Source organism: Aedes aegypti, chromosome 2 (genome assembly GCF_002204515.2).
Source record: "Aedes aegypti strain LVP_AGWG chromosome 2, AaegL5.0 Primary Assembly, whole genome shotgun sequence".
Taxonomy (NCBI): domain Eukaryota; kingdom Metazoa; phylum Arthropoda; class Insecta; order Diptera; family Culicidae; genus Aedes; species Aedes aegypti.
The window spans coordinates 197822162-197834950 of NC_035108.1; the positions used below are offsets into that span (position 1 = coordinate 197822162).

Here is a 12789-nt window from a genome sequence, read left to right on the forward strand (position 1 = left end):
ATCTGATCACAGCAGCGAGACTACATCGGTGATAACGACCCAGGAACCAAATGTGCAGAGCTGACGTTGGATCAAATTGAAACGTTTGAGAAGAAAATTTGGCCACTGATTTATCCAGAGGCGCAAGAAGTGAGTAGGATTTGAAATATTTGCCAAGCCAACAAGCAAGCCGCTGTGGTTTTAATAAGCGTTATTTTCTAAGCTTTTTAACGAAAAAAAAGTCACAGTATTTGAACGGTATAATTTTCTATTTCCAGTTTATCTAGGTCTATAACTTTTAGATCGCCGTATATACCAATAGAAAATTCAGGAAGAAAACATCTCCTGATTGACTAGCGGTGCTCGAAGAAAGTGAATCCGAAACATTAAAATGGGCAAATATCAATACGAAGCAATCATTTTGAAATTATAAAAAAAAATGTTAACATATAAAAATACCTATTAGAAAAGGTACAAGGACATTGTTTTATTGTTGTAAATGAGAGATGATCTTTTCCAAATGTTGATGTTCGGACAATATGCAAACACCCTGTACTCCATAATAGTAATATTTTATACATACATTTATACACTCTTTGAATGTTTACTTATAAAGCTATCTTAGAAAAATGAAATAATAGTAGTTTACGGAACAAGTTGCAGAATGATGATTTTGATAGCACGAGTAAATTTATCCTACGAGGCTTGCCGAGTAGGATAATTACGACTAGTGCTGTAAAAATCGAGTTCTGCAACGAGTTACGTACAACATTTTTTGCCATTCCGTAGAAGACCACTTAAGGGTATCAGAAATAATATCGGAATGCATTCACCATCATTTTACAATTTCTGAAAAATGATTGTGTAATGATTCATTACGTACCGTAAGACGGGGTAACTTTGATAGTTTTTTCGAAGAAAACTTGAATATTTATGCATGCTGGTTCAAAGAATTATAATTTATATTTTTAAAACAAGTACTGGCATCCTAACTATCGATTGCAGTCAATAGACTTCCAAAAGATTTATTTTGAATGGATATATAATTTTTCATATGATCGAAAGTTGGTTTTCTGTTTTGGGGCAACTTTGATAATGGAGTATGAATCGAACAAAATTGAATGAATAACGAACATTTGTAGGGCATTGCATACCTCTAGGCGTTTAACGGTATAAGAAAATGTCTGACTTAGATTACAAAAATGGTCCAAGTTTGTAAAAATGCTTTTCGCTAAGAGATTTGAGACCGTATTCAAGTTCTATGATTATTAGGCTGTCAAAGATAAGTGGCCAACTACTCAAAACTACATCAAATAGTGATCGTAGAACAGATTGTTAGTAAGCGTTTCGAGAATGCTAAAATTGTGTCAATTTTTAATATTCGTATAAAAGCCTGAAATGTTCTTGATTCATTCATTGATTGATTCATTCTCTCCCCTAGAATTCTCTTGCGAGTTACATATATTATAAAATAATTGTTTGAAATCGTGGCATTAACAGCGAGTGGTAAGATTACATCATGTTATAAATGCTTTCAATATTCAAGTAAGAGTACTTTGTGGTAAAATTTGAATTATTACTAAACAAATACGCTTAATAATATAACAAAAATCATCTCGGCTAATTAAGATAGTCAAACTTAATTGCCTCCTTTGGAATGCAGCTTCCAGATAAAACGAATCAAATTGAAAAAATCACTCCCTACGTGGACATGCTTTTGCATTCAAAACAAGTATGAGAACAGTAGAAGCATTAACCTAAGAATGCTAATGTCGCTACTGTTCGTGTTACCAACATCTAGTTTGCCACGCGCTGACAGCTTGAGTACCGGTCCTCAAAGTGTCAAATAAATTTTAAATAATCCACTACAACATGGCATCGAACAAACGATGAAAAGATACAGTTAAAGGTAATAATAAACTAATTTTGTTTCTACTACTAATAATTCTATTATGAGAACAGACTGAAGCTGTAGACATGACAATGATGCTGAAACTGTTTAGAAGGTTGATATTTGCTTTGATGCAGGATTAGATCCAAGATATTTATGGTCCAATTTACATGAAATTTTCACAGTTGTTGACATCACTTGAACTTCAACATATATTTTTGAGTGATTTTTTAAATCATAAGTTGACCATTGTGTTTTTAAAAATTTGAATAATTAAAATATTTTAACAATAAAAGAAATAACCTAATGACGCCTTCAGCCAAGGCGATTAAGGCGAGATGAAAAAATTGCTTAAGACAGTTTTTGTGTAATTTTTTGCTTTCCTAATTTTGGATGTATCTTTTATAATTTTTCGTTAAAATTTTTTTATTACTTCTGATGTCGCGCTTGGAAAAATTACTTAAAAATACAAGTTGAAATTCAAGTAATGAATGATATGCTGTTTCTTGGAGTAATCGCTGGAAGAATCTTGCCTAATTTCAAGAGAAATCTCTTTTTAACTTTTAGAGTAATCCCTGTAATAAATTTCTTAAATGAATTATTGAATTAAAGAAATTATTATTATCACTTTGTTTAGTATAGCTTCTAAACAATTTATATATTTAACAACCGATTTGTTAGGTAAAATGTTGCTACCAATTATCCTACCCAAGATTTCGAATGTGGTCGCGATTTTGGCTACATCCCAAGGTATGTGAGAAAAAATTGGTAAACAAATTGCTCATATCAGTTGTGTGAATACTTTTATTCTAGATAAATGTGAGATTCGTGTTATCATCAAATGTACAGCTTTAAATGCGTATTGGGGATGGAAAATCGGTGGCTTTAAAAGCTCTCATGTCATCAACTATACAGCCTGGACCGGCTCTGCCACTCCAAAGGCCGATATAAGCACATTAACCAGCGTAATTAGAAAAATTCCTATAGTGACCATGTTGTTAATCCGATCTGCTTTGCAAAAGTCGTCCTGGTTCTTAATGTTGTACCGACTCTTCCAGATCAACCCAATTCCGACGGCCACCTGGCAGATAATACTCGTCGAGATGAACGTCAAGCTGAAGTAGAAATACGGATGGCGCGAATACGACTCGAGCACGTAGCGTAGTTGATTGGCATTGGCCGAGAGCAGTGCCAGATCCATCATACCTTGGGCCAGATTCTTCTTCTGTTGATACACGTTCACGTCTGGCATTACCCGCGCCCCATCGGCCGTTTGTATAACCTAAAATCAAACGCAAACGGTGATTATCAGGAAATCAATGAACATGCACAGAGAAAAGGTCAACATCAGGGTGTCCCAAAAAATTAAAGTGTTAACTTGCTCTCCCCTGACAATATTATCTATCATTTAAGGGGCAAGCAAGTTACATCTTGACACTTTATCTTTTTTGAGACATCCTAGTATGGATTCCATCTAAATTACCGGGGGCAATTGCGGTCCAAACTCGGGAGCATACGGAAAAGGTACCGTCGGATTGCTGTTCCTTCTACCGGGAGACCTTCTTCGATCAACGTCTAGATCACGGTCATTTCGGGTGGGTTTTTCCGGAAGAAACCCATCGTCGATTCCTCGATTGTCACGGGGACCGATAAAAGTTGGTCCATCATCATCGTCCATCTCGGGACCACTTGTTGGGGGGTTCTGCCTCGGTAGACGCCCCTCATCAACCGGAAGCAGGGGAATAGCATCGTTTTGAGCAGCGGTTGTGTCTCGACGGTTGCGGCGACTAGGTGATCGCTGAAAATATCAATAGATTCATATACATCGTGTACACACATAGTTGCGGTGATTGCTTTCAGATAGCATAACAATGGAAATCGTACAACGCAGAAGGGAAGGAATTACGATCATTGGGTGATTGGAATCTCATTGTCGGCACTCTGCTTTGTGTGACGATGAGCAGGTCATGTGTGAGATTTTCATGAAATTGACTACTTCAGTTTTGATATCAAATTGTTTAACAATACTTTTATCGAGAAAACAATGTTCATTCATTACGAACAAGCATGCACAATGTTTAAGAAAGAGCACCAATTTTCGACCCAGCACTAGTTTTCGACCCATTCATACGATTTTGGCCTACTTTGTATGAAAATCCGAAAATTGGCACGGAATTCTTGTGGATCGAAAATTAGTGCTTTTTCCCTATGAGATTTGGATTTGGTTTTAAATATGCTTCGCAGCACGCTACAGTTTTGTGACTTGTATTGTGAACTAATACAATGCTGTAAGTTGGTTTTCTCTAATGTTGTCAATGTCAAACCAATGAATACTGGAAAACAAGTACATTGTTGAACCTCATTGTACTCATTGGAAACATTATAACAAATGTGACCTTGGGGCTAATAATCATATTATAAATAAAATAATTGTGGGATCCCATTTCAGGGTGTAATTGATCATTTGTCTATGCGATTATTATTTGGTTTCAAATCAGCTCTATATACTTAATTCGAAAATGCTTGCAAAATATTCAACTACCGTTTTGTCTCAAATTCCGAATACGACTCACATTCCAAACAATGACTTGAATAATAGAAGAATTGATCATTCTGTGAAGTAATCTAAGTTTTCATGAAAAATTCATATAAAAAGTCGACTAGTGTGAAATTTACAAACAATTTAATTAACGTTTCATAGAAGCAGCTCGTTTAGTCGTATTTTTAATTCTTCTCTTTCTGGCGTTACGTTCTCATTAACACAGAACCTGCTTCTTTGCTTAGTATTTTTATATGCACACCCACAGTTTTTTTTAACATTCTCCGACAATTGATAATTTTTGCAGCATGGATGTAACTGATTTCGCAAAAAAACGTCTGTTATGCGAAGCGTTCTGGTATAAAATTATACCAAACGTTCTGTACTCTGGGAAGATAAGAAAATATCAATGTCAATCCGAAAAGATTGCTGACCCTTGAAATGCGAACCTATGACCCTCATTAAGATGTTGATAAATAGTTACGCGTTTAACACTAAGATACCGTAATATGGCAGAATGACGTAAGTATCATTACAATTTCCATCAATTTTTAACTACCAAACAAAAATCATTGAGGACTTGTTTAAATTTATCATTCAGAATGATTAACGAGCATTAATTAGTTCCTGTAACCGCACTATGCATAAATCTCACAATTTCGTTATTTCTGCAGTAGACCTGTGCACTTTTTTGGATACGTTCGCCATATCAACTTTGAATCAAATGGCGCAAACAGTGATAGCCTTTGTGCTACTGAATAACATTACCGAAGGCGCCATCTCAAGCTACTGAGTTATCCGCAAATCAAATTCCATGCTCACTAGCGCCTCGTGTTGGTGACATTTCGAATCTCTTGGCACGAATGATGTCAGCGGTTTTGCTCCTGAACAATTTTGCCAAAGGCGCTATCTTTCCAAGAGGTCAGGATTCAGAGATATTTGCAAATCAATAGTTTCGTACACACTGGCGCCGCATTGTTGCGTAATTACGTATCTGAGTGACCATCGCAGGCCCGCCCTTGAGCTACTGAACAAATTCTTTCGAAGACACCCACCTTCGAAAACGTCAGCATCAAAAGATATAATATGTTACATAGTTTGCATTCTTATCCCTCAAGGTTCATAAAGTGCAAGTCAGAAAAAGTGTCCCTACCGACCAAATTCTCAACTAAATGGATGATCCTCAACTCATAAAATGCGCCGTTTATAAATTACGTAACACTCTAGAGACAGGGGGCGTAGACTCAAACGTTACAACTCAAACACAAAATTCAAATTTTTCATACAAAAAGCGTTAGGGAAAGTGAGCCCCCACCGAAAATTGCCAATTTTAGCGCTACGTAATAAATGAACGCTGCCAAGGTAGTTTTAGGGTGCACTGCACCCGAGTAAAGCTTGAAAACTAATTTTGATATTGTGATGTCTCAAATTTTGATAACTCAGTTTGCTGTCGTTTTGGCCGTTAAAAAAAAGGTTAAAATATCAAAACAGAAAGTCCCATATAATGAGAATTCCTTTAACATCTTCCAACCATTTGTCTAATATGCAACCTGACTATACAATTTCATCAGCCAGCATAAAAAAATGTTGTGGTTTGCTTTTCCGAACGCATTATGTAACATAAAATTATTTCTCAAATTAAGCTCAAGATTCGATTTAATTAACGTGTAGAAAATTTTATGTATTGAGTATTATTGATTTTACTTGAGCGGTGTTGCCAACTACGACATAATTTTGAACCTTTCATGAAAAACTGGATTGCAGTTGAAAAGTATTCCTATCTTGCCGAGCATTCTATTTTTACTATTCCTTTAATTCTTTGCTTTTCTTTTAATTCTTCTTAAACAGTGTTGCCTGCCATATCAACATTTGTGTGTCAGCCGACTGTATGACATGCAACACTTCCTTCAACTTCAACTGGCGACCTTCCTTAGCCGAATGGTTAGAGTCCGCGGCTACAAAGCAAAGTTATGCTCCAAATGTCTGGGTGCGATTCCCGGTCGGTGCAGGATCTTTTAGTAATGGAAATTTGCTTGACTTCCCTGGGCATAGAGTATCATCATACCTGCCACATGACATCTTCTTCTTCTTGGCATTAACGTCCTCACTGGGACAGAGCCTGCTTCTCAGCTTGGTGTTCTTATGAGCACATCCACAGTTATTATCTGAGAGCTGTCTTTGCCAAAGTTGCCATTTTCGTATTCGAACATCATGAACGGAAATAAAAGATTGATTCAACTTATGATAACGTGAAAAGTAAGACGCTTTATGTCTTTCAATTAGGACATGACTGTTGAATAACTCCCGATAATTGTCATAAACTTATATTGTATGTGATGTATATTAATACTTTTTTAAATATGACAGTGCATCATTACTTCGATATATTTAGACGCGTGCAAATTTCAACAATTGCATAAGTTAGTAAGTTGATGGGCTACAATCCGCTACGTTGAATCTACGCCGAATGGATAATTCTTCTCCACTGGGCTCGGTCCTGAGCCAATCGCTTCCAGTCGCCCTGAACGTTAAGTGCCCTTAAATCCTCTTCAACTGCAAAAAGCCAACGTGTGCGTGGCTTACCACGAAGCCGACGGCCTCGTCCGGGTTCTCTACTGAATATTATTTTTGCTTGTCGTTCTTCCGGCATTCGTACCACGTGACCAGCCCAACGCAGCCTGCCGTGTTTTATGAGCTTGATAATATCCACTTCTTTATATACTTGGTACAACTCACCGCCAGATGCCATTTTCTTGTTTACCGCCGAGTATTGTTCGCAGCACTTTACGCTCAAAAACTCCAAACGCTTTCCGGTCGACCTCTTTTAACGTCCAGGATTCATGGCCGTATAGAGCAACCGGAAGGATAAGAGTCTTATATAGCGCGAATTTTGTTTTCGTCTGCAGGCTACGGGACTTAAGCTTGTTACGGAGCCCGTAAAAAGCCCTATTCGCAGCTGCAAGACGCCTTTTCACCTCGCGAGTAACATCATTATCGCAAGTCACAAAAGTACCAAGATACACAAATTCTTCCACTGCTTCAAATTTTTCACCACCCAGCACCACTTCACTACCAACGTCACGATTGGAACCACGCTGTCTACCAGCGATGATGTACTTAGTTTTGCTGGTGTTGACGGTAAGTCCAATCCTCGCTGTCTCCCTTTGAAAAGGTACGAATGCCTCTTCTACGGCTCGACGATCAATTCCGATTATATCGATATCGTCCACAAAACCCAGGAGCATATGCGACCGGCTGACGATGGTACCGCTTCTTTGCACGCCCGCTCTCCTTATAGCTCCTTCGAGAGCAATGTTGAACAAAAGGTTCGAAAGCGCATCTCCTTGCTTCAATCCATCTAAGGTTACGAAGGAGGTTGAAGTCTCATCCGCAACCAGCACACTTGATTTCGATCCATCCATCGTTGCACGAATCAGTCTAATCAGTTTCGCCGGAAAACCGTGTTCTACCATTATCTGCCATAACTCATTTCTCTTTACTGAATCGTACGCCGCCTTGAAATCAATGAACAGATGATGAGTCTGCAAGTTGTAATCCCGGAACTTATCAAGGATTTGTCGCAAGGTAAACATTTGATCCGTCGTTGATCGGCCCTCACGAAAATCAGCTTGGTATTCGCCGACGAAGGACTCCTCCAGCGGTCTCAATCTGTTGAACAGAACAAGCGACATTATTTTGTACGCCGAATTGAGGAGCGTTATTCCTCGGTAATTGGCGCACTCCAACCTGTGGCCCTTCTTATACAGAGGGCAGATGAGGCCCTCCAGCCAGCTAGCAATTCTTCCAGGCAATTCTTCTTCCTCCCATATCCTTAACAGAGTACGGTGCAGTATTTCGTACAGCTGCCCAGACAACCAGAAATCGCATGAAAGTCCACGTTACAACTCGTTTATTCATACTAATTACATCAAACCCGCAAAACACCGTGGATAAACTCGTCAGTTTGATGAGTTTCCTCGCATAAAACACTTCTTTTCTGAGTTCATTTATACATTTTGTTTCGTCTCGTAGACTCGTACAAAGTAAGTCGCATTAATCCGTAGCAGCTGTCAAATCAACATTTGTTATCATAAGTTGAGTCGCATAAGATCACAGGTTGGTTCGGTAGAATATTTATACACTCGCATTGTATGTTATTATTCATCACATAATATATGCACGCATATCGCCTCCACTTTTATACGTAGAAGGCCTTTTCGCGACATCTTATAAGTGAAATTTTGCACATATAAAGCCTCCAGGTGATTTCGTTATACATACATTTTGGTTGTCTGGGTGCTCACTACCGGGCTTGAAAAGTTCGGCCGGGAGCTCGTCTTTTCCAGCAGCCTTACAGTTCTTCAACTCCTTAATCGCTCTTCTAACCTCATCTAGCGTTCGGGGGCTCCACAGCTTGTCCATCGTTGCTGATGATTAATCTGTTCTCAGACGCGCTCGTGTTCTCTCCATTCAACAATTGCTCGAAGTGTTCTTTCCACTTGGCAGCCACCAAGATTTTGTCTGTCAGCAAGTTACCTTCGCGGTCATTGCACATGACGGGAGACGGCGCAGTTTTTCTTTGTACGCCATTGACAGTTTCGTAAAATCTCCGCATATCGTTTTGTTCGATGCTGTTTTGCGCCTCAACAGTTGCATACTTCACTTTATTTAAAGCCAAGTACGAGTGAACTAATTTGACGTTTAAGCGGTGCCGAATTCACTGGTTTCCATGGTCACATGAATAACAAGGTACCGCTTAAAAGTCAAATAGTGAAACCGTCCATAGGTGCATAGCCATGTTAGACTTCAAACTCGTAATTTCAAAGTAATGAAAATCAGTCTGCAAAGCGGATAGTGATTCGAAAGAGTGTTACTATATGCGCTTACTTGCAGAAAATATGATGATACTGATATCAATTCAACATCATGAGATGAAGTAACAACAATCATTAACGATGCGCACAAATTCAAATGACAGCATGTTTCCCATAAAGAGCATTAGTAATATAATCAATTTTATATCAATGATTCCCCATCAATTTTTGACTGCATGAGCACGAGCAAGTGGTTGTACATCAATATTGAGTGTGAATTTACCAACACTGGCCTCCATACAAAATTCGCTGTTTGTCCTATATTACCAGATATAATACTTTTCAAAATCATTAAAAGAATAGCTGTTTAGTGACGAATTTAAAAAAATCTTAGTTGGTCCGTATACATTAACACCAAAAAACAGATTTCTGCAGTAAATTAGTCACATAAATCAGCCTACAAGCTTAGCTTAGCTTAGCTTAGACTGACTACACATATCAATGGTTGCTATTCCGTGATTGACCGAAGTCAGTGAAAATGCACAAAGAATCAACTAGAAGTTCGGCTGGGATTGGCCATAATCTTCTTCAGTGTGCATAATTCAGTGCCTCTATTTATACAGGGTCAATAACGGCGCCGGCCACGTCCTTGCAGTCAGGTGGGATTGGGGGAAGGAATGTTAGTGTGTAACCTTTGCCTTTTGGAGACCGTGTTTGCCTCTGCATCTCCACAAAGGTTACTGGGAGGGATGTTTGTTAATGGGGAGGATCGTTGGGTCATAGGATTCACTTTGATAAGCGATTAGACCATGATAAACAATGATTTGTGAGATATATACATGCTTATACGTAAATATAATATTTTCATTTGATATGAACAATTTCTATGTAGAGGAAAATTATGCCGACACTTGAGGTGACGAACCATTCAAAGTTTGTTGAACAAATACCTAAATGTAACATTCCTACAGCTGTCAGGACGAAAGCATGTGTTATTATATTTTACTCATTTAAAAAGAAACAAAAAACTCGATTGGTTGGGACATCATAGAACACTCTTATTCTTATGCCGACACTTACAGTGGCGAACCATCCAAAGTTTGTTGAATAAAGTGAACCTTTCGCAAGTCTACACTTGTAGTGTCGAACCATTCAAAGTTTTTTTAATTACAAAAATAAAGGTATATAAGAGGTGTTCTGAAAAAAAAAAAATGTTAAACATAAATAAATCATGAATCAGAGTTTGTGTCGACACTCACAGTGACGAACCATCCATAGTTTGTTGAAAAATCATATTTACATCCCACCATTGTAACGATTGAATGTGCAGTCATACATATTTTATAGATTAGAAATAGTAGCATGAAACGAGCTCACCAATTGATCCGTTATCCTTGACTGAGCAGCCACAATCCACTTTCGGCTTCACTCGTTTGCTCGGCTATAAAAAAACACTCAGGAAAAAAAAAGTAAGCGCGCGACCCAAAAAGAATAAAAAAAACTGTTCGGGCTTTCTTGACGCACTGCCCAGGAGCAAGCGTCAAGGTCGAGGGATCAAACAGAACTAACCGATCGCGGCACTTTTTCAGTTACTCCAACCGAACTCACCGATCACGCCACTTTTTCACTTACGAGACCGACGCGCGACATGTTTGATCCTGCCCTCGTCGCTCGCCCCGGCAAAAGCAAGTGTCAAGGTCGAAAGATCAAACAGAACTCAGTCACATAAATCAGCCTACAAGCTGAAAAACTAACAACAACAAAATTGGAAAACTTGTCTAAAATCGACACATATGCTGTCGACCTTTTTGATAACGGCAAATGATTCAGCGACCTTCCGCTGTGAAATCAATTTTCAAAGTCTGTAAAATGTTCCAGCAAATAATTTTGTTAAAGTTTCAAAAAAAATTGTACACATACAGAATGGTCTTCGTATGAGTACAAATTTTTTTGAAACTTTGAAAAAGTTCATTCATATTTTAACTTTGTACTTTTCATATGTTACTCTGGATATGATATGAAGTATCACTAGTGTGACTTTGATGAGCTTGAATGTTTAGAGCGTATTAGTTGCCACGATAGCCTTGTGTGGCGCTACAATCACAGAAAAGGGGGTTGCCAGAAATATATAAGAATGACTCATATTGTTAAAATATTTGGAAAAACCATAAAAAACGCTCAATAATTTGGTAAAATTGTTCTCACATAGTATTCAATTGTTACCGTTGTGGTTATCTATATAAATAAAAATGGAGTGGTGTTTGTATGTCACGAAATGGCTTCCGAACGGGTCAACCGATTTGAATGATTATTTTTCCGTTTTGTTCGTCAAGTGTTCCGACGTGTTTGTGTGTATAAAAATCCCAGGATATTCACCGGGAAAGTCGGAAAAACAAGCGTGAACGGAACTGTCATTTTGTATGGGACGATCCATAGAATTTTTCAACAGCCTACTTGATGGCAAGACGAAGTTTGCCGGGACCACTAGTTAAAAATATTTACAGTGTGGCTTGAGTATGTGTTTTACATGATTTAAAAAAAAAAGTAGGCCGCCATTGAATTTTGTACGGGTTATCAATGATTATGGGCTATTCATCTCACGATTTCAAATTAAAGAACATCAGTTTGTTTTGCACTGACAGAGCTGAAAAAGTATCAGTATACTTACAAAATATAAGTGCACATAAAAAAGAAGCATTCAATGATGAATATTGTAAACTATGTGGAGGTCAGCGGCCCCATGGAAGACATTTTTGTAGATTTAAATCAAGATTTCTTGAGATTCATCCTAGGGATGTTTTTGAGAAATTGGCGCAGAAGTGTAAAATGACCTCTGGAATTACAGCCTGTGTTCAGGCGGGGCACCATGGTAACAAAATAAGCCAAACATTTACATAACACATTCTTGTGGAAAAATGTGGGTCCATACAGAAGTGTTTTGTCAACATATTTGAGACTAGTGATCCCGGCAAACTTCGTCTTGCCATCAAGTAGGCTGTTGAAAAACGCTTTTGATCGTCCCATATAAAATGACAATTTCGTTCGCGCTCGTTTTTCAACTTTCCCGGAGAATATTCTGGCATTTTTATACCCACAAACACGTCGGAACCCTTGACGAACAAAACTGAGAAATAATCATTCAAATCCGTTGACCTGTTCGTTAGCCATTTCGTGACATACAAACACCATTCCATTTTTATTTATATAGATTAAATGTCTGATTGGAGCCCTTTATGACTCTATCAAAAGGCAATGCGTTATTCTAACTTCGTAGATATATTGACAAAAACTTTTTTCTATACTTTTTTCACTTAACTTTATTTGAAGTTATGACATTTCATTTTTTCTAAAATGACACTGAAAAAACATGGCTAATTTTAAAAGATTGAATTTAAACCGGTATGGCATAGAAACCGTAATCTTTTAATCTTTGAAGTGTATCTGCAAAATTTTGGCGAGAAATTCTGAAAACTATTCAATGTAACAGTTTGAAGTCGATTTTGTGCGTTTTCAGACAACGGAAATTTTAAATGTAGGAAGAACATGATCAGAATCAAAGTCAGCTA

General features: G+C 37.9%; 1 protein-coding gene across 1 annotated transcript in view; it reads right to left on the reverse strand.

The window, feature by feature from the left end:
* Window positions 1-2656: 2656 nt before the first annotated feature.
* LOC5578862 overlaps window positions 2657-12789 on the reverse strand; it is a 33798-nt gene continuing 23665 nt past the window's right edge. Inside the window, exons 2-3 of the mRNA XM_001664021.2 lie at window positions 3354-3668; window positions 2657-3152 (exon numbers count right to left, since the gene is read on the reverse strand). Of these exons, the coding sequence (XP_001664071.2) occupies window positions 2778-3152; window positions 3354-3668 (690 nt within the window). The 3' untranslated portion in view covers window positions 2657-2777. The remainder of the gene's footprint in view (window positions 3153-3353; window positions 3669-12789) is intronic.